The sequence below is a fragment of the Pristiophorus japonicus genome, chromosome 4, assembly GCF_044704955.1.
Source record: "Pristiophorus japonicus isolate sPriJap1 chromosome 4, sPriJap1.hap1, whole genome shotgun sequence".
NCBI lineage: Eukaryota > Metazoa > Chordata > Chondrichthyes > Pristiophoridae > Pristiophorus > Pristiophorus japonicus.
Window position 1 is genome coordinate 302,605,022 of NC_091980.1, and position 17,619 is coordinate 302,622,640.

A 17,619-nucleotide genomic window follows, 5' to 3' on the forward strand; every position below is an offset into this window, starting at 1 on the left:
AAGTAGCCGATTATGGTACACGGAAGTCTTAGGTTCCCTGGCACTGGGTACATCAGATCTTCACTTTAATAGGGGAAAGGTTCACAGCAGGAAATACAAACAAGGATTTACGATCACTAGGATGTGTGGAGTTACCAGAGACAGTCAAATTATCAGAAAAAAAACAAAGGTTCTGTGTATGAGCTAGTCCCAGTTACTTGTCACTTTGGTTCAGTCGTAGCACTCCCGTTTGAATCAGAAGGTCGTGGGTTCAAGCCCCACTCGAGGCAGGTAGTTTTATGCACTGTCAGACACGCTGCCTTTTGAATGAGACATTAAACTGGGGCTCCATCTGCCATAAAGACCTTGTGGCACTATTCGACGAACGGGGCAGTTCTCCCCGGTGTCCCTCAACCACTATCACTAAAACAGATTATTTGGCCATTTATCTCGCTGCCATTTGTCAAACCTTCTGTGCGTAAATTGGCTGCCGCGTTTCCCTGCATTACAACAGTGATTATACTTCAAAACTACTTCATTGACTCTAAAGCGCTTTGGGATGACTGGAGGTCGTGAAAGGTGCTTTGTAAATGCAAATTCTTTGTTTCTTTATTGTACCAAACTTGCCTCATACAATAGATTAGTACAGGAGTAAAAGATCTCCTCCTCACTATTCCTTGGTATTGATGCATGTCAATGAAGAGCATTTTATATTGCACTATGTTAATCTAGGCTCAGTATTTGAATTTGCAACTTGATGAAGCTGTCGCTTTTATACTCTTCCTCAGAGGGCTGGCTTGAAATTCCACATGTTCTACGTACCAATTTCTCCTCCTCACCCTTCTCCCGCTCTCTTCTCAACCCTCCCCTCCCCTGTTTCCTTAAATTTATACGGCAGACAGAATGAAACCAATGAACCGACTGAGTGAGAAATATTCACAAGGTACGCAGCCCTGTCTCTCTTTTATTCTGGCGAGTGCGTTACTGAAAGGCGGGCACAGACCTGAGTGATAAAGAGAAAGATTGGAAAATGCTGGAAAGGCACAGCAGGTCGGTCAGCATCTGAAAACGTGCAAATCCTTCGCTAGAACTGAAAACTGACAGGTAAGCAAGATCTTTTAATAGGACAGGGTCTAAACGAAGAGGGGAGGGGAGAACAACTTCCAGTGGTCCAGTGTCTGTCACAAAGAACCAGCCAACATGTTTTATAAAAGCCTACATCTTTCCAGCTTCTTTTGAAACAAATACGATAGCTCTGCCGTAGACTATGAAACCCATTTGCTGCATCTCTGAGACAGGAGTTGATGTACCAGACACTTTAACTTTTACCTGTCCTCCTATCTCTCTTCATTTTGTTCAGTCCTATAAAGGGCTCAGCAGCCAGTTCTGACACCTGAGACATTAACCTGTCTTCTCTTTTCTCACATCCTCACAAGCCTGCTGTCTATTTTCAGCATTTTCTGTTTTTATTTTAAGTGCCGACCTTAACTTAGCTGGCAAGGTGACTCAATGTTGGAAAGATTTCCTCGGAGTAAAAATCCTTGCACCACAGGATCCGTGCGTGTTGCTAAATTACACTGGAAGTCACATCATTGAGAGAGGAAAGCAGATCCTTCTTTACCTGGTGTTCCTGAATTCTCCTTGTCGAGTCTTGCAGCTGCTGTTGAAGGGAACTTACTATTTCTTTGTACTTGGAGTATCGCTCTTCTATCATCTCCCGGTGGCGCTGGGAATCCTGTAAATACAGAACATTTTAGTGGGGGAGAAAAAAAGTGCCAAGGTTCAAAAATATCCCAGGCAAAGTGCAAAGACATTTCTGAGATGAATTGAGATGATATTTTAACATTGTGTTTAAAATGGTGCACGTTTGTCCATTAAGTTGAGGAAGAACTGTTTTGAAAATCAGGCCGTTTCGTACCAATGAAGCACGCTCGGGTTAGGTATGGTCAGCAGAAGATGCAATATGGTTTTCCTCCTGCACTAAAAATAGAAATCACAAAGGGAAAAGGCAGGGTCACGTTTTAGGTGAAAACTGCGGAGAGTCTTGATCCTAGCACCCTCCACAGTTCAGAGGTCCCAGGGCTAGTGGGAGGGCATCTCTGGTGCCCATCTGCCATGGTGGGGGGGGGGGGGAAGGGGGGGGGGGTAAGGAGGTGAGGAGGAAGGGGCAATGGTCCACTGGTGGCTGTGGCTTCAGCTGTCCAGGCCTTTCTTTCTCGAAATCTCTCCCTGCCTCTCCATCTCTCACTCCTCCTTTAAGATTGCCTTTATAACCCATTCCGTCGACCAAGCTTTTGGGCAGCCTCCTAATAACCTTTTTCGTTGGATTGGCATCTACAGGTAGAACGTCCGCAATTCTAAAAACCGGAATTGTCCGAAAACCAGACATTGTGCAGATTGCAAGAGTCGTTGTCTGGAATCCGGAAATATTTCCCGAAAGTCGGACTTTTAAGCTGTACATAGCTTTTTCCAAGCAGGAATCCAAAAAAATACTCAGCCCGGCCCAGCCTCGAGGTTGCCGGATTCGGACCGTCAGATGTAATGCTCTGAAATACGGAAAGTCTCAAAAGTCGGCCCTTGGGTTTCTGGATTCGGGACGTCAGATTGTCTCCAAAATCCAGAAATACCCGACACTCAGCCCAAGGGTTTCCGGATTCGGGACGTCAGATTGTCTCCAAAATCCAGAAATACCCGACACTCAGCCCAAGGGTTTCCGGATTCTGGACGTCGGATTGTCTCCAAAATCCAGAAATACCCGACACTCAGCCCAAGGGTTTCCGGATTCGGGACGTCAGATTGTCTCCAAAATCCAGAAATACCCGACACTCAGCCCAGGGGTTTCCGGATTCGGGATGTCGGATTTCTTTGCTGAAATCCGGAAAAACCCGAAAACCGGAATGGCCTCGGTCCCGAGGTTTCAGGACATTATACTTGTATCATGCTTTTGTGAAGCACCTTGAGATATTTTTCTAAGTTAAAAGGACTGCCCATACTCAAACTCGAGTGTCTGCAGTGCATTATATATGCTCAAGTCTCTGGAATGGGACTTGAACCCACAACCTTCTGACGCAGAGGAGAGAGTGCTACCCTACTGAGCCACGGCTATAGCGATACTTATACAGAGATAGTGAGTTCCCTGCAAAGCAGCTGCATAACTCAACAAGGAGAATTCAGCAATACCAGGTAAAGGGTCTCCTTTCCTTTCATCGTGATGTGAATTCCACCACATTTAGTCAATTTTTGTTGGACCATTTTTATAGATTGACAGGCTAAGGCAGGAGACTGGCAGGCTAAGATTTGTTAAACTGATTTGCAATATATACAAACTGCTGAGTTAGCATTTTTCATAATGGCGCCCAAGGGGATCCTTGTAAGTTTTAAATCACTATGCCCTGAATGCTTTATCGTCGTACGGACTTATTTTTTTAAGATGTCTTTTAAATTATGTACCATTTAACCTCTGTGTTCCCGAGCTGAAGCAGTTCAGAACCGCTCACAGGCAGCACGGGCCTAAAACTGAACTGACACTATTTTCACATTCACGTGCAATCAAGGCGGTCTATCATCTGTGATATTTTAGGAGCAATGATCACATAAAACTCATGTGGTTCAACAAAAATATTGAGAACAGAAACGTATATATTTATAATAACAAGTTGGACTAGCAGTAGATTAGAGGGACCCCTGCCCTGTGGGTCCAATTCAATCGTCATGTCTTACAACATATTGTAATAAATCTATTTCTTCTTCTCAGTTCATATAATTTCTCATTGGCACATGTCTTCTCCCAGCTCTGTCCTTCCCCATCTTGCCTTGTGCTTCTTCAATCTAACGAAGATGAAGATCGATGGGTCTTTGTACCAGCTCACAAGCTCATTCGCTTCCATCTACCGCAACTGCTTCACCAACAGAGCTACTGAGAGCCCAGTTGCTACAGTGCTTCATGTATAGATTTGAAACTTTTAGTTGGGATAAGAAGCCGAGGCCCCGCCTGCCTCTTCATGTGGATGCAAGGGATTCCTATGGCACTATTTGAAGAGCAAGGGATTCGTCCTTGAGTCTTGGCCATAATTCAAGCCTCAACCAACACCACCAAAACAGATTATTTGGTCATTCATCTCACTGCTGTTGGTGGGACCTTGCTGTACACAAGATGGCTGGCACCTTTGCCTACAAAAAGAACAGGGGGAGGCCATTCAGCCCCTTGAGCACGTTCTGCCATTCAATTAGATAATGGCTGATCTTAACTCCATCTACCCGCCTTAATTCCGTAACCTTTAATACCCTGGCCTAACAAATATTTACCAATCTCAGTTTTGAAACTTTCAATTGACTCACACCCATTTTCTTGAGTGGGAGGAATGAATTCGCGATTTCTACTACCTTTTGTGTAAAGCAGTGCTTCCTGGCATCACCCCTGAACGGCCTAGCCCTAACTTTAAGGATGTACCTTCAGCGATCACACTTCAAAAAGTAATTGATTGACTGGTACTCCATCTCCTGTTCCAACATTTCACATTGCTGATCTACAGTTCATGCAGGGAGACAGCCAGCCGCAATCAACAACGACGAAGCCATTTAGGGCTGAGATGAGGAAAAACTTTTCACTCAGAGAGTTGTTAACCTGTGGAATTCCCTGCCGCAGAGAGTTGTTGATGCCAGTTCATTGGATATATTCAAGAGGGAGTTAGATATGACCCTTGCGGCTAAAGGGATCAAGGGGTATGGAGAGAAAGCAGGAACGGGGTACTGAAGGAATGATCAGCCATGATCTTATTGAATGGTGGTGCGGGCTCGAAGGGTCGATGGCCTACTCCTGCACATATTTTCTATGTTTCTATGATGAAAGCGTCCAGAAGCCAACACGTTCCCATAGAATTCAGTTTGGAAAAGAATCCTGAAACTCACTGCCTGGAAACCCTCACCATATTTAAAAGGTGCTTGGATGGGCACTTAAAGTGCTGTAACCTGCAGGGTTATGGACCTAGGGCTGGTAAGTGGGATTAGACTGGATAACCTCTTGTTGGCTGGCGCAGATATGATAGTAATTACTGCTGGGAATCGAATATGGCCAAGGTGATCTCCTGGACTAGTTTCGATCACCTGGATGGGTTGGAGAGGAATTTTCCTAGATTTCTTTTCCCCAATTGGTTTTTATCTGGTTTTTGCCTCTCCCAGAAGATCACATGGCTCTGGTTGGGATGGAGTGTAGAATGTTTTAGTGTAAGGGGTATCGCAGTTGTGTGGGGCGGGCTGGTTGGGCCGGATGCTCTTTACCTTGCTGCCATTGTTAATAGGTTTATATGTAACCTTTAGGGCTGCTGACCAAGGGCCGTGTGGCTCTTTGTCGGCCAGCGTGGACACGATGGGCCGAAATGGCCTCCCTTTGAGCTGTAAATTTCTATGTTTTGTCCTGTTTGAACAGCTTCTTCCAGATGGCCCAATTTGCTCGGAATGCTTTAATCTAAGACCAAATAGTTAACCCGGATAACCCAAATGGATTTTAAGATTAAACTGCAGCTGCTACTTTGTTTGTTTCCTGAATCCTACCCGTGATATGATCCGTCGATCCCTTGCATAAGAAATAGGAACAGAAGTAGGTCATTTGGCCGCCATTCAATAAGATCATGGCTGATCTGATCTTGGCCTTAACTCCACTTCCCTGCCCGTTCCCCACAACCCTTGGCTCCCTTATCGTTCAAAAATCTGTCTATCTCCACCTTAAATATATTCAATGACCCAGCCTCCACAGCTCTCTGGGGTAGAGAATTCCACAGATTTGCAACTCTCAGAGAGAAGAAATTCCTCCTCATTTCTGTTTTAAATGGGCGACCCCTTATTCTGAAACTATGTCCCCTAGTTCTAGATTCCCTCACGGGGGGAAACATCCTCTCAACATCTACCCTGTCAAGCCCCTCAGAATTTTATGCGTTTCAATAAGATCACCTCTCATTCTTCTAAACTCCAATGAGTATAGGCCCAACCTGCTCAACCTTTCTTTATAAGACAACCCCTTCATCTCAGGAATCAGCCTAGTGAACCTTGTCTGAACTGCCTCCAATGCAAATATATCCCTCCTTAAATAAAGAGACCAAAACTGTATGCAGTCGTCCAGGTGTGATCTCACCAGCTGTAGCAGGACTTCCCTGCTTTTATACTCCATCCAAGAGATTGTGCAAATCATCCTGCCCTTCATCGAGCACTAATACATTGTGAGGCAGTGACAATCATTTTTCCTTCCATTATAATGACTTCCATCAGTCAACAATCAGTGTTTACTGCAGGCTTTGAATTTTTTTTCAATTTACAAATAAGGCAAACCCAGAATATTACTTCAAAATAGATCAATAACGTAAATTTAAAATAGGTCCAGCAGCATTGAAAGAATTTATTTGAGTTCTGTTGCTATTGATGAATAAAACTGGTGCATGTGTGTATGGGGGGTGGGGGGGGAGTGGGTGTTATCAGCTGAATGTGAAAACAGTTAACCGTAGCCTTTGAATTCGTTGAGAAGTCTCAATAATCCTACAAGTGATGTGCAAAATGTTCTCTAATGGAAAGAAGAGCAAATGAGAGGGACTTAAATTGGTGAAAGCAACTTTAAATGCAAACTGAATTATTGTGTGTGTTGGGGTATATACAATTGTGTAGAAGTAGTTACGACGTAACAGAACTTTGAAATTGTGTTGCTCACACAGAAATTCTATGAATTTATAACATTCAGGGTGATACACCACAACACTGTGTGGGCAATGCAGTATGTTTGAGCACCAATGTGGTGTACCAGAGGGGGGAGAAGAACGTGTATTTGTCTTTTTTCATTTCCTCACATAGGTAGGCACCACTGGAAGGGAGCGCGAGTGAAAATCGGAGCGTCACATCACTTCTACACGCCTACAAGTGTCTGATTATTGAGCAGCAGCGGCAGAGGCCTGGGAATCTGCCTACTTGACAGGGGATGGCACAAGGAAACTTGGTAAAGGAACAAGTAGTTTTTGTTCTGAAAGGGAGAACATAACTCTACAATTATACAGAGCAAGCCGAGCTATAAAGAACATTGCATAGCCATTGGTGGAACATGCTGGTCATTTAGGCCGCTGAATTAACAGGGGGTGTGAAGTTCAGTCAAGCTGCAAAATCATAGTTAACTGTTGGAGGACTATTTTAATGGATATCTTCAATATTTCCATCACATGTGCCAAGTCTATTGAGTCCCAAGAATATGATGTTCAGCTTTTCTACAAAGAAAGCCTCATCATTCTCACACGGTTTAATGTGTTTTAAAATTGCCGCTCATTGAAGACAAGCCCCCTCCTGTTCCACATGCTTTCCTTTGGCGACATAAGGTCAGTTCCACATGTACGCTAATGACACCCAGCTTTACTTCACCTCCATCTCTCTCGACGCCTCCATTGTGCTGCCAGAGTGCTTGTCTGATCCAGCCTTCAATGAGCCACAATCGCTGAACTGAAGCCATTGTCTTCGGAACCTGTCTGTATCTCCATACATTTGTCAACGACTCTATCCCCCTCCCTGCCCCCTATCTCAGGTTGAACTAGTCTGTTTGCAGCCTCAGCTGAGCTGAGCATCAAGTCCCATAATCCTCTCTAACCCAAAGACCACCCAAGCTCACCACCGTGACATTGCCCACCTCCATCCCAGCCTTAGCCTAACTGCTGCTGAAACATTCATTCATGTCTCAAGACCCAACTATTCCAATGCTCTCTTAGCTGACCTCCCATCCTCCAGCACCCATAAATTCAGCTCAACCAAAACACTGCTCCTCAATTACCCCTCATTCCTGTCTTTGCTGACCTACATCGTCTCCTCGTCCCCCAGCAGCACCAAATTCTTACCTTTGAATTTAAATTCCTTCAAGGTAGCCTCTTGCTATCTTTGTAACCTCCTCCAGCCTTACAACCCTCCTGGAACTCACTATTCCTCCAACTCCGGCTTCACGGGCATCCTCCCTCCCTATTGAGGGGGTGCAGCGAAGGTTCACCAGACTGATTCCCGGGATGGCAGGACTGACATATGAGGAGAGACTGGATCGACTGGGCCTGTATTCACTGGAGTTTAGATGAATGAGAGGGGATCTCATAGAAACATATAAAATGCTGACGCGATTAGACAGGTTAGAGGCAGGAAGAATGTTCGCGATGTTGGGGAAGTCCAGAACCAGGGGACACAGTCTAAGGATAAGAGGTAACCCATTTAGGACCGCGATGAGGAGAAACTTCTTCACTCAGAGAATTGTTAACCTGTGGAATTCTCTACCGCAGAAAGTTGTTGAGGCCAGTTCGTTGATATATTCAAGAGGGAGTTAGATGTGGCCCTTACGGCTAAAGGGATCAAGGGATATGGAGAGAAAGCAGGAATGGGGTACTGAGGTGAATGATCAGCCATGATCATATTGAATGGTGGTGCAGGCTCGAAGGGCCGAATGGCCTACTTCTGCACCTATTTTCTATGTTTCTATATTTCCTTCACCCCAAAATTGGTGGCTGTGCCTTCAGCTATCTGGGCCCCATGCTTTCGAATTCCTTTCCTTAACCTCTTTTTCTCTCTAACCCCTCTCAGACTCTCCTTAAAACCCACCTTTTGACCAAGCTTTGGCTCACCCCTCTCCTTCTCTAGCTCAGCATCCATTTGTGTCTAATTATGCCTCTGTGGGATGTTTTGCCATTTTAAAGGCGTTATATAAATGCAATTTGTTGTTGATCCACCCAGCTTTCATTGGTGGTCTAATGCTGATCATGCTTTGAGATGTTTTCTAAACCCTTAAATTACAACTACCATATAAATTCCTCTGGGCATCTGAAACCTTATATAACTGCTCAGCACAATGCGAGAGAAATATTTGAGAGCTCAGTATTAGAAAGCACTTTTATATTGCTCCTTCAGTCTGGGAGTGTGGCACTTATATGGAAATTCCTGACCTTGGAGCATTGCGCTCCCCCTTTTATTGTACTCATGTGTCTGTTGCAGAGTCAACAGGAAGATACCCACATGATTTGAGTCTCTGACATCTGCTCTTGGGTCCCACTAAATGGCACCAGAGTTGCAGAATTTGCCTCCTTTATAATGCATTCACCACCATCAATACAAAAGTGCCGTCTAATCCTGGGTTACATTACGCTCTGGCCAACACCCCCAACATCAAAGCATTGACCACACTCGATCAGCTCCGGTGAACTGGCCACATCGTCCGCATGCCCGATACTAGACTCCCAAAACAAGCGCTCTAATCGGAGTTCCAATACGGCAAGCGAGTTCCAGGTGGGCAGCGGGAATGCTTCAAGGGTACATAGAAACAGAAAATAGGTGCAGGAGCAGGACATTCGGCCCTTCGAGCCTGCACCGCCATACAATATCATGGCTGATCAAAGCCTCCTTGTAGAAATGCACCATCCCCACCGACACCTGGGAATCCCCGGCCCAAGCCCGCTTAAAGTGGAGGAGAAGCATCCGGGAAGGCGCCGAGCACCTCAAGTCTCTTCGCCAGGAGTATGCGGAAGGCAAGCGTAAACAGCGGAAGGAACGCACGACAACCCAAGCACCCCACCCTTTAACCACCGTCTGCCCCACCTGTGACAGGGACTGTAGGTCCCACATTGGTCTCTTCAGTCACCTGAGAACTCATATTAGTGTGGAAGCAAGTCATCCTCGACTCTGAGGGACTGCCTAAGAAGAAGACATTTCACAAACTCATACCAGCAGTACAACGGTTAAAGTCAAGAGTCACACACAAGCATAGTACAACATCCAATGATCTTTGCCAAATAACAATAGGGGTTCTAAAAATTAAAATCAAGGTGGCTCTGGTAAGATACCAATGGGCAAAGAAAATATTGAAACTCCATACAAACAGAACTATAGTTGGGGATAATTAAAGGTATACATTTGTTCCTCCCACAGACATTATGGCACCGTCGCCTCTTCCAACTAGTGGAGGTGACACACATGATAGATTTCTTAGCATCAACAATAAAAAGTTTCAATCAAAAGGAGGATGAGAGAAATAAACAGATGGCTTGTGATTTGAAGTTTTTGTGATTGTAGCAAGTTCCAATAATGAGCAGAGGTGCCCCAGAAGTATCATTTTGAAGATAGAGCTGAAGTTCCAACCACATTTTCATCAAAACTGCCACTCAATAAACGCCTTCTACCTCTGCAATGCCAGATTGCTCAGAAGAAAATTGAAGACACAGTTGCACTGGGGATGTCAGCCACAGAGATTGGTCTGCTGGCAAACCTTTGAATCAGCATCAAACTGGAAGGCAGATCAATCGGTCATGATCACCAAGGGGATAGAATTCTCTCGTGTTGTTCCAAGTAATACTTTTACACCACTGAACTAAAGGTTGTGTGTTCCATTATGATCTTTAAGTCACAGAACTAACAACTGATGCTCTGTGCACTTTCCCTTGGTTTAGTGAAGTTGCTAATCGGTATGCCACTGCCATTCCCAAATGCTCGAACTTTGTTGCTCGCTTATGTTGATTATAACCGATGACTATTATCACGATACTAAACTGGGGGGAGAAGCAGTACGGTTGGAGGAAGCAGCCAGGGACCGACAAAAGGAGATAAAATAAAATCCGCAAATAGTCAAATCAGTGGCAGTTGATATTCAATATAGCCAAGTGCAAGAACATAAGAAATAGGAGCTGGAGGAGGCCATTTAGCCCTTCGAGCCTGCTCCGCCATTCAACAAGATCATGGCTGATCTTCTACCTCAAATCCACCTTCCCGCACTATCCCCATATCCCTTAATTCCCTATGTTCCCAAAAATCTATCGATCTCTGTCTTGAATATACTCAATGACTGAGCATCCACAGCCCTCTGGGGTAGAGAATTCCAAAGATTCACCACCTTTTGATGAAGAAATTTCTCCTCATCTTAGTCCTAAATGGCCGACCCCTTATTCTGTGACTCCATGAAAGGAGCTATGCGTTGGTAGGAAATATGAATGTTATTAGTATGTGTCATGGGACAATTTACTACATTAAAAGGTGCTATATCACAAGATAATTACAGGTAAGGAAAACCATTCCGACCATTTTATTTCGTCTATCCAGAGAAAACCTAATATCTCCCCCATTGTTGTTTATATAAAATTGTGGTTTTGTCTCCACTATTTCACCTGGACGTTTATTCCACATGCTGGAAGAGGAATTTCCTGACATCTGTCCTAAAATTACCTTTTACTTTAGTTTCCTTAGTTCTACTCCCACAGTTTAAGTTAAAGTAATATTCCGGGTTAACTTTTTCCATACCCTTAATAATTGCAACTGGGGTGGTGTGTTTTTGCCTGTTACCTCGAGACTTGACTATTCCAACGCACTCCTGGCTGGCCTCCCACATTCTACACTATGTAAACTTAAAGTCATCCAAAACTCGGCTGCCCGTGTCCTAGCTTGCACAAAGTCCCACTCACCCATCACCCCCGTGCTCGCTGATTGACATTGGCTCCTGGTTAAACATGTCGATTTCAAAATTCTCATCCTTGTTTTCAAATCCCTGCATGGCCTTGCCCCTCCCTATCTCTGTAATCTCGTTCAGCCCCACCATCATCCCCCCCCCCCTTCTCTCCCCCTCCTCCTCTCCTCTCCTCTCCACCCCCCTCCTCCTCTCCCCCCCTCCTCTCCTCTCCTCCCCTCCCCTCCCCCCCTCCTCTCCTCTCCTCCCCCCTCCTCTCCTCTCCTCTCCTCCCTCCTCTCCCCCGCCCCCCTCCTCTCCTCCCCCGCCCCCCTCACAGGAAGTCTCTTAACTATAATCATCATCATAGGCAGTCCCTCGAAATTGAGGAAGACTTTCTTACACTCTAAAAGTGAGTTCTCAGGTGACTGAACAGTCCAATACAGGAATTACAGTCTCTGTCACGGGTGGGACAGATAGTCGTTGAGGGCAAGGGTGGTTGGGACTGATTTGCCGCACGCTCCTTTCGCTGCCTGCGCTTGTTTTCTGCATGCTCCCAGCGACGAGACTCGAGGTGCTCAGTGCCCTCCTGGATGCACTTCCTCCACTTAGAGCGGTCTTTGGCCAGGGACTCCCAGGTGTCAGTGGGGATGTTGCATTTTATCAAGATGGCTTTGAGAGTGTCCTTGAAATGTTTCCTCTGCCCACCTTGGCCTTGCTTACCGTGTAGGAGTTCTGAGTAGAGCGCTTGCTTTGGGAGTCTTGTGTCAGGCATGCGAACAATGTGGCCCGCCCAAAGGAGCTGGTCGAGTGTGGTCAGTGCTTCGATGCTACGGATGTTGGCCTGATCGAGGACGCTAACGTTGGTGCGTCTGTCCTCCCAGGGGATTTTCAGGATCTTGCGGAGACACTGTTGGTGGTATTTCTCCAGCGATTTGAGGTGTCTACTATATATGGTCCACATCTCTGAGCTATACAGGAGGGCGGGTATCACTACAGTCCTGCAGACCATGAGCTTGGTGGCAGATTTGAGGGCCTGATCTTTTCCTCAGGCGGCCGAAGGCTGCATTGGCGCACTGGCGCAGCACTAGAATGTCATAGCATTGAACCATCGATTAAGAGGCTCGAATTCAAACCCCAATGCCAGTGGTGCAAAGGGGAACGACTGTGCATAGCACTGAAGTGAGCAGACCAATGAGTCAACTCAAGTGAACTACCTGACCAGTTATGCGGTCATCAACCACAAGTATTTATATAGCGCATTTAATGTCCTACGGCGCTTCACAGGAGCATTATAAAAAATTTGACACCTAGCCACATAAAAAGATAATTGGGGATAGCTTGGTCAAAGGTTTTAAGGAGCGTCTTAAAAGAAGGAAAGAGAGATGGAGAGGTTTAGGGAGGGAATTCTGGAGTTTAGGGCCTTGGCAGCTGAAGGTAAGGCCACCCATGGTGGAGCGACTAAAATCGATGATGCTCAAGGGGCCAGAATTGGAGGAGCGCAGATATCTTGGAGGGTTGTGGGGCTGGAGGTGATTACATAGATAGGGAGGGGCTAGCCTAGGAGTTTGAAAACATGTATGCGAATTTTAAAATCAAGGCGTTGCTTAACCTGAAGCCAATGTAAGTCAGCGAGCACAGGGGTGATGGGTGAATGGGACTTGGCGCGAGTTAGGACACGGGCAGTTGAGTTTTTGATGACTTCAAGTTTACGGAGGTTAGAACGTGGGAGGCAAGCCAGAAGTGCTTGGAATAGTCAAGTCTAAAGGTAACAAAGGTATGGATGAGGGTTTCAGCAGCTGATGAGCTGAGTCGGAGGCAGAGATGGGCAATATTTTGGATGATGAAGTAGGTGGTCTTAGTGATGGTGCGGATATGTGGTCGGAAGCTCATCTCGGGGTCAAATATGACCAAGGTTGCCAACAGTCTGGTTCAGGCTCAGACAGTTGCCAGGGAGAGGGATGGAGTCGGTGGTCAGGAAGGAATTAGAGTTATTTCTCTCCTTGGCTTTATTTGCCTCCTTCAGAAAATTGTTACGGCTGAGTCCGCTGCAAGCATGTGCTTAAACAAGGGGAGATGCTGACACTGTCTGTTAAATATAGCAGAAACATACATTGCAGGTGAAGGGCCTGTGTAAGCATGGATAATGCATTCAGAGTCACACTTGGACAGTTGGCAGAAAGAAATATGTTCCCATTGTCAGCAACAACACAGCACTTAGGCTAACCAAGTTGAAGTTTGTATTCATTTCACAGGCTTAGGGTTAAAGAAGGCAAAGAGCTATTTGTCTGAATAGCATCTTCTTCCACTGTACGAGAATCAGCGGAGCTTTTTACCCAGCTGTAAGAACCACTTGCAATTGCTGTTAAAACACTGAGGGGGACTGAGTCGTGCAGTTCCATGGCAATGATTCAAATGGAGCCCAGATTAAAGGGATGCAAGTCTTCACACTCTGCTGGTTGCAAGGGTCCCAAGTGAAATGCTTTTGGGCCATCTCAGTGCTGTCTGTAAGAGCCCAGAGCGCCAAACTGCATAGATTGGCAATCTCACCATGAAGGCGACCATGTGTGCAAAATTTCACACTGCCACCTTAGGAGGTGCTCAAGAGGTGGTGCAAGGCACATTGCTGGAGTGGAGCAAAGGGAGTTTTGCTCTGTGGATGGTTGCACTGGACCTGACCTGCGAGTGCTAAGTAATGGGTGGCAAAGTAATTCTTAAATGTGTTCCATTTGCGAGCACAGATTGATATCCTTCAACCTGATGACGACAAAATTCACACAAAAATTAAAGGAAAAAACTGAAATGAAGCAACGGTATGGGTTATTACTGAAGACTCATGGGATGAATTCCAAGGGGACACTGTCTCATAAAAGCAGTAACAGTCGTAACCTTTTCCATTTCAAACAGCACTAAACTCCTGCTACAGTCCTTTGAAAGGTTAAAGCACACTGCCTACATTTATTTCTCTGCATTATAGGGAATCTGAAGAGCGAGATCTAGCGTGGTTATACTTTTGGTTGTTGCAATCCTTCACTTAAAATAAAGGCTGTTCTGTTGGAACACTTTCCTCGTAGCACCTCGTGTTTAATATTAAGTGCGTCGCTCAATGCCTCCCAGCAGCACTTTGTGCACCACATGATAGATCCCCAAACTTTTACTACAACAACAACGACTTGCATTTACGTAGCGCCTTTAATGCAGTAAAGCGCCCCAAGGCGCTTCACAGGAGCGGCATCAAACAAAATTTGTCTGAGCAACTATTATAGCAGTCGTGAAATAAATGGATGGTTTTTCCTAGAAAATTTAATATCAATTCCCTCTCTCTCCCAACAAAAAAAAAAATGACCTTTAAAACATCCTGGAACAATGAAAATATCCATCACTGACAGCCACCGATGGCAATTGTCCGTCTTGCCAAATTTAAGTGTCGGTTTGACATTTGAGAAAACCAAATGGTTAAAGAGTCGGTGCTTTTGCAATCCTTTCCCTCTTTAAACCAGTTAGTGTCAGACATGGTGAGATTTCCCCCTCTCACAATATTTCAGTATTGTTGTGTTCTCTGCTCCCTCTCCACACCCCCCAGGACCCCAGATAAACTAAAATTTGGGGGGGATGAATGTGTTGCCTGAATTGCATATTTGATTTAACAAAAATTACATAAGGACCAAGAATTTATTCAACAGGAAATTAAACAGAATTGCTCCTTTAGTATCTCTTTAGAAAATCCCTTTCTTTTGAAGCAACTTAAAAAAATTCCAAACACTTGCACTTGTTATAATCCATTTCTCCCTCCCCAAATTGCACTGTATCATGAGGACTACGATTGTAATGGCATTTATGCAGTATACAGCTGGCTCACACTTATCACTATGTTCTGTGGGATGCTGAGTGACTGTAATGTAGGCAGACCAACCAATGCAAAACAGGTAGAGAACACTTGTGGCACTGGAAGGAGAACTTTCTTCTCAATGAATGCAATGAGGATGCAGTGCGAGTGAGGGACCAGGCTGGTCGTACAGTGCTGCATGCAAATAGGGTGTTAGGGTGTATCCATAAGACAATTGAGTATAAGACGAGGCGTACTGTTTTGTCCTTGTACAAGACCTTAGTCAGGCCGCACTTGGAATACGGTGTCCAGTTCTGGTCTCCTCACATGGTGGGTGATATTGAGGCTCTGGAAAGTGTAACATAGAAACATAGAAAATAGGTGCAGGGGTAGGCCATTCGGCCCTTCTAGCCTGCACCGCCATTCAATGAGTTCATGGCTGAACATTCAACTTCAGTACCCCATTCCTGCTTTCTCGCCATACCCCTTGATCCCCCTAGTAGTAAGGACCTCATCTAACTCCTTTTTGAATATATTGAGTGAATTGGCCTCAACAACTTTCTGTGGTAGAGAATTCCACAGGTTCACCACTCTCTGGGTGAAGAAGTTCCTCCGCATCTCGGTCCTAAATGGCTTACCCCTTATCCTTAGACTGTGACCTCTGGTTCTGGACTTCCCCAACATTGGGAACATTCTTCCTGCATCTAACCTGTCTAACCCCGTCAGAATTTTAAATGTTTCTATGAGGTCCCCTCTCATTCTTCTGAACTCCAGTGAATACAAGCCCAGTTGATCCAGTCTTTCTTGATAGGTCAGTCCCGCCATCCCGGGAATCAGTCTGGTGAACCTTCGCTGCACTCCCTCAATAGCAAGAATGTCCTTCCTCAGGTTAGGAGACCAAAACTGTACACAATACTCCAGGTGTGGCCTCACCAATGCCCTGTACAACTGTAGCAACACCTCCCTGCCCCTGTACTCAAATCCCCTTGCTATGAAGGCCAACATGCCATTTGCTTTCTTACGGTTACTAATCTTTAGAAAAGCACAGAAGGAGACCATGAACTAAAAATTGATCAATACAAGATACAAGCTTTTTGAATTTAATACAAGCTTTTGGAATTAAGCTGGACAATTAAGGACATTCTGCGGTCAGGAACCAAAACTGACTTCATGCTTAACAACAATGGAGTTGTTACATGAGGCCTTGGACTTGATTGACCAGGGTGGGGAAAACAAGCCCAGTAGAGACACCAAGTCTGTAAAAAGACCGGACAACAAAAGAACCACACCAGCTGCACATTTTTTGGGAACGAGGTGTTAAGATGGGAAATCATCTTGAGCCTTGCAGACTCAGTGTGCAAATGGGAAAGCAGACAAGTTCATTATTGCAGTCAATCAACCAAGGGGACCACAAAACAATGCATTGATGCAAACACTTTGTCAGAAACTGCAGTGACGAGAGATCAGTCAAACCTGGATATAAATATGTGAGCTAGAAGCAGCTCAGCAGAAGACGGAAGGAGGACAGGATCAGACGGAAGAAGAAGCACACAGAAGAAGTAGAAGGACATGTGTACAGACGGACACAGGTCAAAAGAACGAACAGATGAACGGACGGAAGGACATGTAGTACGGAACGTACACGAAAGGAACAGCACTGCAGAGAACGGCCAGAAGAACCACCAACCGGTCACGGAACCAATGACCACGAACCTACAATAGCTACAGCCAGGAAGGGTGATTGTATATTTTCAGTCGATTTCTCTCATAAGTCTAGTCCTGTAGTTTTAGTAGTTTCTTGTGCGTAATAAAACTGACACTGGGTTAAGCCTAAATTTTGTGCCACGTGTTGTCCTTTCCCACTATAAGTTCCGAGGTTTAAGAATCAGAGTAGAGGGAAAAATAAACACCCTACAAAAGGGTCACTAGACTAATTCCAAGTCTAAAGCATCTTAGTCATCAAGACAGGTTAAAAGAGTTGGGAGTCTTTACCTTAGAGCAGCGTAAACTTAGTGGGGGGATATGATTGACGTTCATAAGATAATGAAGGGAATAGATGGTGTTCCGTTTATTTCAATTAAATAGGTTAGGCAGAACCAGGGGACAAAAATGTAAGTTGTATAAGGCTAGATCTAGGTAGGAGGTGGTTTGTTTCCCAGAGTAGAGCTCTGGAACAAGCTGCCGTTTCATGTGGTGGATGCAGACTCACTGAATTCCTTCAAGTGAGAGCTGGATTTGTTTCTGGCTGCAGCGGAGATTAACTCTTTCAGAAGGTTGGTACTGCAGGGAACTTAAAGGCCAGAGTGATCTCCTGCACTAGTTTTGATTGCCTAGATGGGTCGGAGAGGAATTTCAGATTTTTTTCCCCAAATTGGTCTGGGTTTTTTAATCT

At 45.2% G+C, this 17,619-nt stretch overlaps 1 protein-coding gene across 10 annotated transcripts in view; it reads right to left on the reverse strand.

The window, feature by feature from the left end:
- Nucleotides 1–17,619, reverse strand: part of LOC139263485 (centrosomal protein of 128 kDa-like) — a 519,582-nt gene that overhangs the window by 12,035 nt on the left and 489,928 nt on the right. For 8 of the 10 annotated variants that reach the window (XM_070879630.1, XM_070879635.1, XM_070879632.1 and 5 more), the window contains one exon: nt 1,601–1,714. In XM_070879630.1, coding sequence (XP_070735731.1) covers nt 1,601–1,714 — 114 coding nt within the window. Of the gene's footprint in view, nt 1–1,600; nt 1,715–17,619 lie in introns of those variants that run through there. The other 2 variants (XM_070879637.1, XM_070879636.1) reach the window with 1 other exon arrangement.